The sequence below is a fragment of the Mesocricetus auratus genome, unplaced genomic scaffold (assembly GCF_017639785.1).
Source record: "Mesocricetus auratus isolate SY011 unplaced genomic scaffold, BCM_Maur_2.0 Super-Scaffold_100007, whole genome shotgun sequence".
NCBI lineage: Eukaryota > Metazoa > Chordata > Mammalia > Rodentia > Cricetidae > Mesocricetus > Mesocricetus auratus.
Window position 1 is genome coordinate 26,043,877 of NW_024429191.1, and position 16,833 is coordinate 26,060,709.

General features: G+C 45.6%; 1 protein-coding gene across 3 annotated transcripts in view; it reads right to left on the reverse strand.

The window, feature by feature from the left end:
- Positions 1–16,833, reverse strand: part of Cyfip2 (cytoplasmic FMR1 interacting protein 2) — a 119,004-nt gene that overhangs the window by 88,775 nt on the left and 13,396 nt on the right. For all 3 annotated transcript variants that reach the window (XM_005071897.4, XM_013114761.3, XM_040748491.1), the window contains exons 2-5: positions 9,938–10,077; positions 8,066–8,155; positions 3,918–3,995; positions 2,040–2,141 (exon numbers count right to left, since the gene is read on the reverse strand). In XM_005071897.4, coding sequence (XP_005071954.1) covers positions 2,040–2,141; positions 3,918–3,995; positions 8,066–8,155; positions 9,938–10,054 — 387 coding nt within the window. In that variant the 5' untranslated portion in view covers positions 10,055–10,077. The remainder of the gene's footprint in view (positions 1–2,039; positions 2,142–3,917; positions 3,996–8,065; positions 8,156–9,937; positions 10,078–16,833) is intronic.

The following is a 16,833-nucleotide window of genomic DNA, read 5'->3' on the forward strand; positions in this document are numbered from 1 at the left end:
TGGTTATCTTCACTTTCAACTTGGTGGGATTTAGACTCACCATGGAACCCCTGGCTGTGTCCATGAAGGATGTGGGTGTTTCCAGAAAGGTCTAACTGAACGAGGAAGACTTACCCTGAATGTGTAAGTGGTGTGGCATGACCCCACGGACTTGGACCCAGACTGAGTGAAAAGGACGAAGTGAGCTGAGCACCGGCTTTCACCGCTCCTTCCTTCCCGCCCCAGCCACAGCCTGGCCCGTGCCGCACGCTCCTGCCACCATGCTTTTCCTGCCACCATGAACTGTACCTTTAAACTGTGAGCCAAGCGACTCCGACTTCCTCGAGACCCCTGGAATGTCTATTAGGCATCTGGCCCCAGAAGTGAGAGGAGAAACTAATATGGATGGCCCCAGTAGCTACAGGGTGCTTGAAGTGAGCCTTGTGTTGCTGAGGAGAGTCCCTTTGAACTTACTACTGTCTATACACACAGTCTATGGGCCCAGTGCTTGGTACGCAGCTGTGAATCATTCCAGATCCTTCCTTCCATTCACACCCCTTGTTGGGGAGCTCTGCACTTCACACCCAGTTTCTGACGGCTCTCCTCTCTTGACCTGCTTCCCAAAGAGACTTTAGGCTCTGGGGAAGTCAGGCCACCTAGGATACTGACACAGCTGTGAAGCACAGCAAGCTGACACAGGACCCTGCTGGGCACCTACAGATGGATCTTGTTTGTCCTTTCCACTACCCTGACAGGCAGGCTTCATGTCCTATGCTTGCGTGTGTGTGCGTGCGTGCGTGCGTGCGTGCGTGTGTGTGTGTGTGTGTGTGTGTGTGTGTAGGCTTCATTCCCAAATGCTTGTATATGTGTCTGTGTGTATCTGTGTATGAATGTGCATGAGTTTGTGTGTCTGTGTGTGAGTATGAGTGTGTGTGAGTATATCTGTGTGTGTGTGCAGGCTTAATTTCCTGTGCGTGTGTGTGTGTGTGTGTGTGTGTGTGTGTGTGTGTGTGTGTGTGTGTGTGAAATGAGTCACACTCGGTCAGACAACAGCACAGCCAGGGTCTGGCCTGGCATTATTCCTTACCCAGGCTGAGACACCTCCCCAGTGCAGTCCCAGTTCTTGTCTGGATGCTGAGTACAGGGTGGATTCTGGCTAGGGTCAAGAGTCTATGAACAAAGCTCAGCCCCGCAGGTGGATTATACACTGGGTATGACTTGTGCAAGCTATGTCACCCACTGTGGGGTAAAGACTGGCTTTGAAATACTCACCTTGCCACCCTCTTGGCTGCCAGTGAGACCCCAGCAAGTAACTGACTGCTCACACCTGTCCTTTCTTGCTACCACCTAGCCTTCCCTATCACCTGGGAAGGCTCTTGGCCCTCTCCCTGCCCTTTGTCCTCTAAACAATGGCTCTTCCAGAGTTCTTGACTGGTCTCTGGCTGCTGTTGCCATGCTCCTCTCTCATAGTCTCTTCCAGCCTCCACCTCCTAACCATCTCCTACCTAGCAGCCAGATAGCCTGAAACCTCAAATCAGCTCACATCACCGAATCCAAACTTTAAGCTCACAGAACCCCATCTCACTGAGTCCTGACCCTGCTCCAGCCTCTTTTTGAACCCCTTCTTTGGTTTTACTGTTCTATAGTCCGCTCCCTTACTGTCCTCTATTTCTTGAACACACTGGGGCTTTGCTGAACCATCTTCCTGGAGCCCTGATCACCATACCATCATACTCCTGCCTCTCCTGTGACCCGGTCACAGTTCTATGCACTGTCCCTGAAGCACCAACTATATGTAGCTACTCTGCAATCTACAACTGTTGTAAATCGTATTTTACTCATGGCCCTCCCCGTGTCCTAAAAACCACTGTGTACTTTTGGAGCTACACATTCTTTGTGGAGGTGGGGACACCTGTTGGCCTGGCTCACCCACAGGCGTGTAGGGGGCCCTTAAGAACATTAGCTGGATGAAAAAAAATGACATGGCTCCAAAGTCTAGTGAGTGGGCGGGCAGGCGTCTTTGTGAGCCTTCTGCCGTGGCCCCTCCACAGCCCACTCACCTGAAAGTACATGAACTTCATGAGCTTGGTGACCTCTGGCTCCAGCACTTCCACTGTCTTCTCGTAGATCTCCACCCTGTTGGGCTGTTCATTGCACTTCACCTGTGAATGTGAGAGGCAAGCTCATCACCCAGGCTCACAGCTACTCTCTCATGAGACTGGCCTGCAGCTCACATGTGACACCTCATCATGGGTGATAATGGCTATGGTCACCCTAGTGGGAGGGGACTGAAGAAGACTGACTGGCCCTAGAAGAGATCCCTGCACACTGGTCCCAACACTGGGCCCTCCTCCCTTTCCTGCTGGTCTGTGCCCTTACAGTTGGCTAGCCACGTATCTAAGGAGGTGGGCAACATCCTCTCCCCTAACCTCATATACAAGTGGTGAGCTGGCCTGTCCTTGCTATGCCGTATGCCTGGGGCAAAGGTCCAAAGCCATATCCAGGTGAATGATGGCTAACTGAAGCTGTGACATTCAGGGACCCACTTCCCCTGCCCAGCGCTTTTAGTCGGCATAGAACCTTAGTACCACATGGCAGGTGTTCATTGAACACACACACACTAAGCAAACACATTTCTTTTTCTTTAGATAGTGTCTCACTATGTAGCTCACACTGACCTGAAACTCAAGGTCTTCTTGACTCCTATGTGTTGGGATTATAGGCGAGTACCACATGCATTGGACAAGAACTATCTTTTACAGTTCTCAAGGGCTATATAACTGCCAGTGGGTCATTACATGGACAAGTGATACAATCGTATTCTGCCATTACCATTACAAACACAAGAAGGACTAAGGTGGATCTCTGGAAGTAACATAAGTAGGTGTCCACCACAGGGGACAAGCAAAAAGGTCACAGTTAAGAGATTTGATGCCTGTTTTATTTTTGTTTTTGCATTGCTGGAGAGAGAATCCAGGCCTTGAACCCCAAAACCTTGGATATGTTTTGCAATGCTTTGCCACTGAGGCACAGCTCCAGTTTGGTCCCTTTTTCCAGAAAAACAAAATTCTGAGGCTGGCCAGATGGCTCAGCAGAAAAATGTACTTGCTTGCATAGGGACAGACCCGATTCCTGCATGTGGTCCTCTGACTCCCATGCACACCATTGCACATTATACCCTCCCCAGAGAGAACAAATACATGTAATAAAAATTCTGACAAGCAGGCAAAACATCTGTGCACATAACATAAAAATAAGGTTAAAAAAAGAAAATCAATTGTTCAAGAAAAACAAAACCAGGCTTAGAAAAAGAGGAAATGTACAAAATTTGTTGATAATAGTTGTCCCTAAATATGAGGGTTAAAAGAGAGAATGGTACCTTCTGTTTATTTTATGCTCGTGAGGTTTGTTGATTTTGTTACAATGGGATCCACTAATTAAATGAAAATATCAATGACAATTAAAATAATCTATATTTTCAACAAGCCCATGTCAGTGTAAAAAAACGAGACACAGCATGGTTCTGTGATAACAATTTGGCTTTATAAAATATGTTCCTGCTATAAGAAGATCCCGAACAATGTGAAGCCATGTGCACCGTGATTGTCCTGTGGCCGGACATGGGTTTGGGTGGAGGAGTGAGCAGAAAGCGTGTTTGCTACCTTAGACACTCTGCAATGGGCTGGTGGGAGGCGGCAGATACTGCTTGTGAAATACTGTGCACAGTATGTGCTGACAATTGCTTTTAAGACCCCAGGGGCACGGACCTTCTCAGTAGTATTATGGGAAGCTCATTAGTATTATGGGAAGCTCTTTGGGTCAGAAGCCCAGATTTACGTGTCACACAGAAAACTCAGCCCTCTGCGTTGGGCTTGATTGGGCTTGGGGGCAATGACGCCCTCTGCAGGGCAAAAGAAGAATAGCAAGGATGGTCTCACCTGTGGGATGGCCCGGGAGCAGCTGCGCCAGGTGTACAGCATGACTGCATACTCGTGTCCCTCCTCTAACATTTCATTCTGCAACGGCAAAGCACTTTCGTCAGCGAGAAACGACACTAGTGTCACGGGGTTCTCAAGTCTCATCTACACCGAGTAGGGTGTGGTCTGTGGATGGCAAAAGCAGCATCACCCAGGGTCTTGTTGACAAAGTTGGTTGTTGAGCTGTCCTCTCAGGGTGTCTGATTCTATGATTAAGAACTATAGTTCAGCACACTTTTAATTGCAGCACTGGGGAGGCAGAGGCAGGTGGATCTCTGTGAGTTTGAGGCCACCCTGGTCTACAAAGCAAGTTCCAGGACAGCCAGAGCTGTTACACAGAGAAACCCTGCCTTGAAAAACCAAACCAAACAAACAAAAAAAAAAAACCCCTATATTCCAGTGAAGTCCCCGTGTAACTCACATGCACCTTCCATTTAAGGCTGACCTAATACGAAGTTCAGTGAAAGCCAGACAGAAGGCCACACATTCTGATTCCTTTAGATGAAATACCCACAAGAGGTACAGCCTTAAGGACAGACAGCAGTTGATGGGAGCACAGGGAGAGAGGGCCCATGTGAGATTGCTAACAGCCTAGGGCACACGGATAGGGTAATGGAATTAGATGGTGGTGACAGTACTATAATATTGTGGAGACGATTAAAATATTCACGCATACATTTAAATGGTTTCCAGTTATGGAAAGCAAACCTCAAAAAATATTAGGAGAAAATAATTAGTGTTATTCTTCCTTTCCTTATAAATGTTTGTATCTAGGGAAAAATGAATTTTAAATTTTAAATCTATTTACCATATCCACTTTAGGTTATTAGGGTAGACTCCAACTTAGTTTGGAGTTTGTTACTTATTGTGATTCTATTCAATAGCAACGGTTTCAATTCTTAATTTAGAACTCAAGTCAGTAACATGCTGTCCTCAAGTTCAGAAACAACCAAGCCCAACCTTGGGCCTCCTGCTTTCTCTTCTGCTTGGGAACATGTGTCTAAAAGGGGAACTGACAGTAATGTAGAGGAGAACACGAGGCTGTTCTCAGCCCCCAAATGCCACACCAGGCATAATTTCATTGGGTTTACAGAGGCTGCAGGAAGTGCCTTCAAGTTTCAGGCTCTCTCTCTCTCTCTCTCTCTCTCTCTCTCTCTCTCTCTCTCTCTCTCTCTCTCTCTCTCTCTCTCTCTGTGTGTGTGTATGCATGCACACAATGTGCCAGAAACAGGACTAAGAACCAAGATGTGCACTCTGCCCTCTAGACAGTGCAGCCAGGGTTGCTGCATAATGAGCCCAGAATACAGAGGTCAAGATGCCATAGTGGGAAGAGCCCTGGATGGGACCTTGGGAATCTTGAGTTACTGATTCTTTTTAGGACCATCTTTTATGTATGCATGCATGTATGTATGTATGTAGTATATAATATATATCTATTCACACAAACATGTGTATATATAAACATATTAAAATACATCCATTTATTTTAGAGGTATGTATCCCAGGTTACCCTTTCTAGGTAACTGAGGATGACCTTGAACTTCCGATCTTCCTGTCTCTACTTTTCAAGAGCTAGGGTTATAGATATTCATCACTGCACAGTTTATATGGTGTTGGGGATCAAACTTAAGGCTTTGTGAATGCTAGGCAAACGTCTATTAACTAAACCAATTATGCAATTTCTCACAGCAGCATCAGAAAACAAATATAATCATGCTTAGAGCCAGCCTGTCCCAGACTTGCCTCTCTGAGCCTGTGACCTGGTATATATGGGACACCTCAGTCTGCCTGGTCCCAGTTCCCTCCACCCCTAAGAATCATTATACCCGGTGGAGGTGATGATATCATTTCTCTCATGTACATGATCATTACAGCTCTCCCCTAAGGCCACTACCCCCACCCAGCCTGTCATGCCTCCGGCAACAATCATTTGCAGAATCTCATCCAGTTTATGCCTTTCATTCACTCCTCCATAACTCATTCCATGAGTAGTTCATGGTTAATGCATGGCTGAAGCAGAGTTCTGCGCCCCTCTCTCCCAAGGTTGAAAATCGCCCACTCTATTCATTTAGTTTGTTTGTTTGTGACAGGGTCTCTAGTCCAAGCTAGCTTCAAGCTCCTTATATAGCTGGGAAAGTGATCTCTCGCTTCTGATCCTCCTGCCTCCACCTCCCCAAGTGGGATTGCAAGCATTTGCCACACCACGCCCAGTTTATCTGGTGCTGTATATCAAGCCAGGCCTCTCTGTGTTCGAGATAGGAACTCAGACAACTAAAACTGAGCTACATCTCCAGCCTCCGATTGGCATTTTCATTAGATGGATAAAAGCTCTCAGTTATAGGCTCCAGTCCTAAACCTGGTACTCGACACTGACTCTATTTGTAGATGGGCCCTTTTGAAAGGTGATGAGACTCAAAGGACATCACGAGGGCCCGTTCTCGCTCAATCGTACTGTCATCATTCTAAAAGGGGAGTGGGTGCTTGGGTACACATGGAGACATCAGACACGAAAGAGTTTGTATGGAAAGAGCCAGGGCAGCCAAAGAGACAGCAGGAGAAATCAGCCCTGCTGACCCTGGTCCAAGAGTCCCACCCTTGAGGGCTGTGGGAAGGAAACACGGTTTAAGCTAACTGGTCACAGCATTTTGCTATGATGGCCTAGGCAGAGAATGTGATCTCCATGTATGGACTCCTTATCTCAGTCTCCATAAATGGTATCTACAATACCCCCCCACACACTCTCACATGCACTCCAATTTTGGACAGTCTCTGAGACTTCTGTCTTTGCTGTGCTGATATTCACCTGATGTCTCCCTGCCCATCTCATTTCTGACTGCTACAATCCTGTGAGACATAAAGGGAACCACAGAAAGATGTCAGGACTTCCCAGGTTCAAGCAAGGACTTACTAGTTGCAGGACCACAAGTAACTTGCTTATTAACATCTTCAGACCTCAGTCTTCTCATCTCTACATTAGGTATAATGATCCCTTTGCAAGCCCTGGAGGTATTATGGGCTTCTGATGATATCGCACAGCAGATTGCCCTGAATACATTTCAAAGAGCAGTGTGCACCCACCCTACCATTACCCTCTCAGAAGGTTGTATTCAGAAGCGGCTTCCTCCACTAAGCTTCCTCCAGTCTCCTCAAGGCCCCTTCAAAACTGCGCTCCAAACTTTTACCACGACACTGAGTGTTTATACATTTTTATTTGCCTGCAAAGAATAGTCCAGAGTGCCAAGCTATGTCACCAGAGAGCTCCAAATTTAGAACTACCACCCATCAGCTGTGAGGCCCTGAATTAATTTCTTACAATAGAGAGGCTCCAATTGTGGCCGACTGAAATTTCGGGGCTGCCAATCACTGTATGAGAATTAAATGTGATAATGAACATGAAGTAGCTGCATAGAAAAAGATGTTTGGTTGTCTCTTCTCCAACTGACTCACTCAAAACTGAGATTGGCCCAGACTAATTCTCGAATCAGCTCACAGCAGACACACAATAGTAAATGAATGAGTTGGGTTTTTAGAACATAATCCACACAGTGAGAAGGGTCCAGAGAAGTGTATGCAGGGGCCCTTGGAGGAGGAATCTAGAATTCTGAAAACTGTAGATAAAAAGGGAGAGGAGAAATCGCCCTCTTAGGGTCAGATCCTAAGAAGGAAAACAGTGGCTCCATTTATGAATGATTTAGGCCAGTAGCTCCCTTGAATCAATAAATGACATTTTCCAAAGCCACCTCACTTGCCATTTTTACAAGGATATTTTTTTCTTTGTCAAGAGACCAAACAATGCCCGCCCCCTGAAATCTGTAAGGATAAGATTAAAGTAGGACTTAATACCATGTGTACCTAAAAAGACCTGACCTCGGGGAAGTGAGCAGTGAGGTTTGATAGACCTACAGTGAGCAAGATGAGCAAGGCATGGAGCATGCCCCAAGGCGTAGAGAGGGGAGTGGGCCTGGGTTCCAGAATGGACTTCCTTAGCCCAGCTCTCTAAGGCGGAGCACATTGGGTTAGCTAAGGCCAGGCCTGCTGTGGGAAGCTGCGCATGGCTCCTCCTGCGTCAGCAGGGTGAGCATCTGCAAATGTGGGTCATGGAGACTTACCATGCTGGAGTGGACCGTTGCCTGCTCAATGTACCTTGCAATGCCCGTGACAAACGCATTCCTGTCCTCGAAGTTCGTGTCAAAATTAGCCTGTGGAGGTAGAGGACAGGAGGGGACACTTTGGTTATTGGAAAACGCATCTAAGCTGGCTGGATGTCTAGGGAGTGAACAGCCACCAAAAAAGCCACAAGCTTTCTGTGGAAATCTACTGCCCCGCGGCTGTCAAATACTACCCCTTACTGCCTCAACTTAGCTGATGGACAACACCTGCTTCTCACAGGTGACTGGTTTCGCTCAACCAAGCCTCAGAAGTAAATGTTTAATTCCGGATTGACTCTTTTTAATTCCAGTTAGTAAGGATTAACTAGGAAACTTCGCCGATTTATTCCTGTGATAAGCACACTAAAATCAATCTGTTTCATATGCTTGTCGTGATGAATAAAAGCCCCAGCACAAGGAAGGCATACTTCCAGGGAAGTGTGCAAGTGTAAACAACTGCTAAAAGTCAAGGCGGGCATGGCTTTGATCCAGCCATTCAGACACACGTGCCTGAGGGTGCACAGGCTGGATGTGTAAGCCACGCCGCCGCCGCCGCAGTTTTTACAATTAAGCAATGACGACTAGCCAGCAAAAGCTGAAGTAGACGACAGTCTTTCTGGGCTGGAAGGAGCAGGAGCTGCTTGAATGTAAGGTGGCATTACTGCAGCACTGGCGTCCAGCAGCATCCATAGACGTGTTTGCTGCTGCGACTTTTGAGACAGAGGCTCTCTCTGTAGCCCAGGCTAGCCTAAGGCTCACAGCAATCCTCTTCCCTCAGCCTCCGGAATACTGGATTGCATCTGTGAGCCACCATCACGTCTGGCTCCACAATAAATGTTAAGGAAAAGATGAATCAGGACAGTTTTTCTATATTTACATTTAAATATATACCATGAATTCCTGTTTTTAGTAAAAGAAACAGTACATATACCATATATATATTTAATAAAACAAAATTCCTGTGTTCACAGAGAAGGGTATATCAGTATGAGAAATTTATTTCTGTGGTGTACTTTTCCATTTTGTTAATAATGAAAATGTCTCTCGATAAAACTAAAATCAAAATATACTTGTATAATTAAAATTATAATCTGTGTTAAAAGCTATGAATAAGTCAGATTTAGGAACCAAATCTTGAAGTGAAGATTCATTTAACTGTTGAATGAAATGAAAAATATATAATTATACTTAGTCATAGTTCACCATCCAAGATTCAGCAAAAAGGTCTAACAAAGTCCCAATTTTCAAATTAACACATTCCTTCTTAACATGGCACTCAGCCTGGCACACCGACAAGGGGCTTTGGCCAGGCTGCCTCCAGCTGACTGGATGCCCTCCTCACCAGGCCTGCCAGGGTCATAGCTGTGTGTAATGGGATGGTGGCTTATCGAAAGATCTGATTTAGGGCCAAAGCAAATAACTGTGGTCCACTTCCCTGAGACACTGGCTGCTGTGTGGACTTGCATGGGCTCTTGTCATACACATTCAGGAAAAGCAATTATGCAGGCAGGCTCCACAGGCTTCCAAACTGTGATATTTAATTCATGAGATTGGGGATGCCATAACCTGGGTGATGCAACAACAAGAACAGCCCCGAAGGAATTTACGGTTAGGACAGATCAACAAATGCTCCCTAGGGTAGGGATGTGAACCTGGCGCACATTTTTAGTTAACTATTCCTTCAGCGGGGCTTCTAGAGTGCACAGGGGCTCCATCAGCTCCTGCCCTTTCACGTTTTAGATGTAGACCTACTCTTCCCTACACTTTGAGGAGGTCCTCTTACAGGACCTCCAGAATCCAGGTCTTTCCATTGCCTGCTGCCATTTCCATTACCTGGTACATGATGGAGGATGGCGGGGGCTCGATGCATGGCTGCTGGTCTGGGAGGGGCAGTTCCTCCAGCAGGTCCACATTGGACAGGGCATCTTCCAAAGTGACGTGGGTGGTCATGGCTGCGGTGTCTGTCTTCCACACTGACGGGAAGGAAGAAAAGGACAAGGGAGAACGTCAGGGTCCTCCAGAAATTTCCTTTGGCCTCACCATATCCAAACTCCATTTGGAGGGTGGAGAGGGCTAAGAGTCATGTGGGCTACTATCAAATGCCAGTTCTTCACAGATGTCTTGGAGGCTCAGAGCTGGTGGGATGGCTCAGCGGGTAATGCACTTGCTGCTAAGCCAGATGACCCGAGTTCCATCCCCGGGTCCCACACATGGTGAAAGGAGAGAACAGATTCCTCCAAGTTGTCCTCTGACCTGCACACACCCACCATGACATGAAATGCCACACCACCACATCATATACACACACAAATAATAAATAATAAAATTTGAGGGGCCAAGCCTCACCACACTCGTTTTCTACCCACGCAAAGCTGGATTCTGCCAACACACAAGCAGTAAAGAAACAGCTCTGAGAAGTAATACGACACCCACACAATCAAGTAAGCAAGGGTAAAGAATCTGGATTGATGCTGGGCACAGGGACACAGGCCTCCTGTTCGCCATAAGGACATTCATCAGTTCCATTCTTAGATACCGGTGCAGGACAAATATCCGTGACTGAACAGTCAGGACGACCAAGGAGACCTACACCTAGATTTTAGAGGCTAGTTAAGCAGGGTCTGTACAGTTGTCAACTCCTGTAAACCAGCCTGCTTGAAGCAATGAAGAAGCTGCAGTTTGTTCCTTGGTCTGAGGACATTTTATGAACCACACCAAAGCAATCAGCCCTTAATAGGTATTTGTGTCTTGGGCCCAGGCAGAATGCGGCTGGTTGGAGGATGACTCTGCCAGGCAGTGAAGCAGAAAGGACTGAGCAGGGCAGTTAACCAACTCATGCTAGTTGCTATTTTAAGAACACAGCACCATGCAAGCAGAAGATTCATTTTTTAAACCCCCAAATTACATGTGAAAATGGATTAAAAACTTACAATGTATGATTTAGTGTATAAATTGGGTTCCCACAAGCAACCTCCAAAAATGATATGTTAAATCAGGTGTGGTGATGCCTGTTAAATCAGGGATTGTGCCCTGTTGTTAGGAAAAACAGTGTCTGAGGCCAGGCCACATGGGGACTTCTGACATGTAAATGTGGTCTAGGGGCTGCAAAGAGCTGGAGTGCATGGCTACAAAAAGCTGGAACCTATACCCAAGGTCACACTGCCAAGGAATATTCCTTCAAGTCCAAGGTCGGGAGGGCAGATGGGGGCTGGGCTGCTGCAGAGCAGTTGACTAGAATTCACACCCCACTGAGTTCTCAAACACACCTTCTGGGCATGTACCCAGCCAGCCTCCAGTAAGGACACCTGAAACTCAGCAGTGACCTACTCCTCTGCCTGTCTTCTCATCCCTACTCGGAATTCTAAGTGTGGTGCTCAGCCTTCTTCCTGGCGCTACTGTTTTTTATTCATATTTTAAAAATTATGTGTATGCATGTGTGCCTGTGTGTGGGTATGTGTACATGTGCGCAGGTGTTGGTGGAGCCCAGAAGACATTATCAGGTCCTCTGGAGCAGGTGTTACAGGCAACTGCGAGTCTCTAGATGTGGGTGCTGGGAATCAAACTTGGGTCCTCTGCAAAAGTAGTAGGGACCCTTGACTTATAAGCCATCTCTCCAGCCTTTCTTATATTTCTGTTAAGTCCACTTGAGGAAGAGATGATGATTTATAGGGTATATGATCTACAACTACAAAGCCCAACAATTCCCTTCATTACGTCAAACAATAATAAACCTTTCTCGGTGCTAGACATTGCTAGGGTTTACCTGTTTGCACAGCCTGTCAGTCATGTACCGTGGGGACCCTACTTGATAGAGGAGTGGTACTCAGTGTTTAGGAGCATGGCATTAATGGATTTTGGCTCTGTTTGTACCAAGAATCACATAAACAGCTCTATCAATATCTGCCTGGGATTCACCCCTTAATACTAAGATGACATCCATTAAAAGCATACTGTTTCATTTGTAGTAAGAAATCCAGACTGCAATTACTGATCAAACTCTCATGACCACCATGCCAATGACCAGTTTTCAGAGAAGCTGGCTCTTGACCATACTGTTGGTTGGGGTGTAAAATAAGCAGCTGTGACTAGGCAGGTGGTGATGGTGCATGCCTTTAATCCCAATGCTTAGGAGGAAGAGGCAAGTGGCTCTCAGTGAGTTCAAGGTCAGTCTGGTCCACAAAGTGAGTTCTAGGACAGCCTGGACTGTTATACAGAGAAACCCTGTCACAAAAAACAAAAAACAACAAAAAAACCAGACAAACTAAAAAAAAATGCAGTTGTAACCGAATGAAAAATGCAAACAACCATCACCACAGGACGGCTGGAGCCCCTCCCAGTGAAGACCAGGTAGCAGTTAGACAGAGCAGCAGCAAGCCCAAGGATGTGTGTGTGTGTGTGAGCTTCATGATCCCATTTATCCTATTGGCGAATGCATACACATATACAAACACATTTATTGAGACAAAGACTCAAGGATGGGCTATATAAAGACAGTTGAGCTTTGAGGAAGGAGGAGGAAGAAAGGTAGGGCCTACAGAGGCAGGGAAACAGCTTAGGATTTCTTGAATACACCTGGTTTTCCATTACTATAAAAGTAAGGTTTAAATTTAAAATGCAAATCCCTAAAAAGGAATAAACGGAAAGAAACGAATGTGTATGTGAACAACTTGTTGGTTCAGTCACACAGAAGGAACTGTTCCAAGTAAGTAATTCTATGATTTGGATGTGAGCATGTGAGTGTGTGTGCGTGCGTGTGTGTGTGTGTGTGTGTGTGTGTGTGTGTGTGTGTGTGCATGTTTGTGTGCTTGTGAAGGCCAAAGGAGAACACTGGATCTCTGACCCCCTTACTTTTTCTACACTAGCTTGAGACAGGGTCTCTCACTGAACCAGGGGCTAGGCTGACGGTCAAGAAACCTTAGAGATTCTCTTGTCTCTGCCTCCCACAGCACTGGGATTATAGAAATGCATGACCCTGCCTGGCTTTTTATGTGGGTGCTTGTGTGGCAAGCGCTCCTACCCACAGAGCCAGCTCTCCAACCTCTAATTCAGTAATTTGACGGTAGATCCTGCTGGGACACATCCTGAGAATGACAAAAATAAAACAAGGGGAAAAGAAAGTTAAAAAAATAGCTTATCAAGGCAAAGTAGTGCATGCCTTTAATCCCAGCATTCCAGAGGCAAGGGGATCTCTGAGTTTGAGGCCAGCCTAGAGAGACAGAGAGAGTTCCAGGACAGCCGAGATGCAAAGAGAAACCCTGTTTTGTAAAAACAAATCAAAACAAAAACAAAAACAAAACTTACTTTATTTTCAGTGCCATACTGGTGTATTACTGTGACATGTTTGGATGTATTATGAGGAAATAATGATTATGAGATGTGCTCCTTGTGTTGTTGAGACTAAGACTTCCTCCCTGACATGACTAAAGATACATATTTACAACTAAAGAGAGTCATTAGAAACCAAACACCACAGGAAGTTACTGTGGTCTGAAAGAAAATGGCCCCCTAAGGGAGTGGCACTATTAGGAGGTGTGGCCTTGTTGAAGCAGGTGTGGCCTTGTTGGAGGAAGTGTGTCATTGTGGGGGCAGGCTTTGAGGTCTCTTTTGCTCAAGCTTTCTCAGGGTGACACTGAGACCACTTCCTGTTGCCTGCAAGATATAGGACTCTCAGCTATTGCTCCATGTCTGTCTGCAGGTCACCATGTCCCACAATAATGATAGTGTACTGAACTTCCGAACTGTCAATGAGCTACCCCAAATAAATGTTTTCCTTTCTAAGAGTTTCCACGGTCATGGTGTCTCTTCACAGCAATAGAAACCCTAAACTAAAACGTGGTGGTTAGCTTTGACAGTGAGCTTGATACAACATGGAATTACCTGGGAGCAAAGTCTCAATGAGGGATTGTCTCCATTGGGTTGGCCTGTAGGCATGTCTATGGGAACTGTTTTATCAGAGTTGACTGATGTGGGAGGACCCAGCTGTGGGCAGCATCATTCCTTAGGCAGGGGCCCTAAATGATATAAAGGTATGCATGCATTCATTTCTTTCTGTTTCTGAGTATACAGTGTGACCAAATGTTTTGGGGTCCTGCTGCTATAACTTCTCTGACAAGGTAGACTGTAGTTGTTAGCTAACATAAACCCTTTCTCCTTGGGTTGCTTTTTGTCCTGGTATTTTATCACAACAATAGAAATGAAACCAGCACAAGTATGAATAAGAGGTACCCAGAACTTATATGGTAACAAATGTGTACACATAAACATATGTGTTTATATTTATATTTAAAATTAAAACATATTACAAAGTCTTCACTGACACAAATACATATTTACAAAGGCACACATGATATTTATCTGTACAAATGTAAGTGTGTACATACACCTGTGTTTTTGCCCACTGAAAAGACCTGGAAACAAATCCCAACCCATGAACAAAATGCTGAGTCCAGTCTGCAAATATGATTTCCTACTAAGGAATCAGGGACACATGAGCCCAGGTCCAGTACAGAAAGGTTGAGAACTTTCTCGGCATAGCAAGGACACTGTCTGTTGAAGATAATGGGGCTATGTGTTTAACAGATCTAGAGGAGACCCCAAATCAAGTTGCCAGTGTCCCAGGATGGGACCACGTGAGCACCCATCAGCTAAGCTACAATGGACCAGAGCAAGAGAAAAGCCTTTATGTTAGTGAGATCATAGATTTACCAAACAAAAACCTGGCTTTCATTACTTGAATGGTGCCTGTGATCCAACATTTATGTTGAAAAACGGAAAAACATGAAGAGGTAACTTGTCGTTTCTAGACAAAATAGACTGCTGGTTAGGACCATCAAATCAAAGGAAAATAATTTGTTTTCCTTTCTTAGAGACAATGCCAATTGGAAGGCCTCGCTTTCAAACCACTAATGACTAAGTGGATCCACTCAGTGCTCCTCAAGACCGCCAGCATCTCTAAAGGAAAACAGCCAGGTGAACTGTGCACCTCCTGATGAACGCAGATGCCATCACCTGGGAAGAATGCTGGACCCAAAAGGCACAGAGGAATCTGTTTAAGCTTTTGGCTCACAGGGAATATGGAGGGGCAGAAAAACACACTGTAACACAGCACAGGTAAGTCAATATGGAGGATGACCCAGCGTCTTCAACAAATAAGCTGAAAAGGGGAAAAAGAAAAGGAAGTGAAGAAGAGAGGAGACAGGAGACTTCATACTCTGACATGGGCTTGTTTGGGTCCTGGCTGGATTCTATTTCAAACACATCACCCTCAAAACAAACAAACAACAACAACAACAACAAAAAACCCAAAACAAAAAAAAAAACTGGAAAATGAATCCTGACTGCAAACTCGATACTATTAATACACTGTTTGTTTGTTTGTTTTGGGTTGTAATGTAGTACATTTTAAAACACAATTATGTTTTAAAAATGTTTTCTAGAAATATCTACTGAAATAGGAACAAAGCGATACAGGGGTTTACTTCCTAATAATACTAGACGGGGAAGAATAAAACAAAATCGTGGGCAAGTAAGAGTGCCGAGTAGGTAAAGGAGCTTGTAGCCAAACCTGGGGATCTGAGTTTGATCCCAGAGTCACGTAATTTGTCTTTTGACTTTAAATATAACTTAAAAGCTCAGCCAAGAGTAAGAACTGTCGCTGGTGTGGGATTTCTCCCGCTTTCCCTCTCCACCTGTATGTCTGTCTGAAACTTTCTGCAAAAGCCTCTAGCTCAGTGCATCAGTGCCCAGTTCCTATTGGAATTCCCCTCTCCCTTCCTCCCTGACTCCCATTCTCTTCTACCTTCCTCTCACCTTTCCCCTAAAACCTGGGGTTCTCCAGGACCTCATAAGCCTCAAAATGCATTCAGTTTTTCAAGAACAACCCTTAAGGCTTTTCCCTTCAAAATAGCACCTCATAGTCTCCTTGAAGAAAATCAGTAAGTGGGCTGCCTAAGAAAGCCAACAAATTAAGTCTTTTGTTTACATAACACAGCCTTTCTTTTCTCCTTGGAAATACAGTTTCTGCAAAGGCTCTGCCTCTGTAGATCACCTGCTGCCTAAGGGAGGTGCAAATCAGACATTTTTAGCTCAAGTGCTGGAAGTCAGTGCCAAGCCACATCAATAAGAAAGGAGGATGCTCTAGACTTGAACAGAGGTATACGTGAAAACAAGCATGCCTTTCCTGGCTCGGGAAGCCAGCCTGTTATGCAACCTTCCATGTGCGAATGATCCCACATGTTCAGTCCAACCACGTGTGGCTGTTCTGTCATTTTGAATGGGAGAGTAATAAATAGTTTTCAGATTCACTGTGTTCTTGAGGCCTGGTTTACCTCATGCAGCGGAACATCAGGGTTCGGTAAAGGTCATTTAACTCAGTGTATTCACAACCAACCTGGCCTGGCTGCTGCAAGATAAGCAGTAGCTCATGGGTAATTTGCTTCTAAGTGGGGAGGCAGGGCCTCCAAGGCTGAGATGACTGACAGACAGCAGAGTGACAGGGTTGGCACCAGTGCACGATGGGAGCTAGAACCTGGCTTTGGAAATGCAGGTTCTGCCTGCCATTCATGGCTAAAGCAGGATCTCACAGTCATGCTCCCTTTTACTTTCTGGAAGGAATGAGAAAGCAGGACAGTTTTACCAGGGTGGAAAAGCAGTGGGTGGAGCTGAGCCTGGGGCTGAACCTGTAACTCAGCACTGAACAGCCACTGGACCATAGGCTTGTGATTTAACCC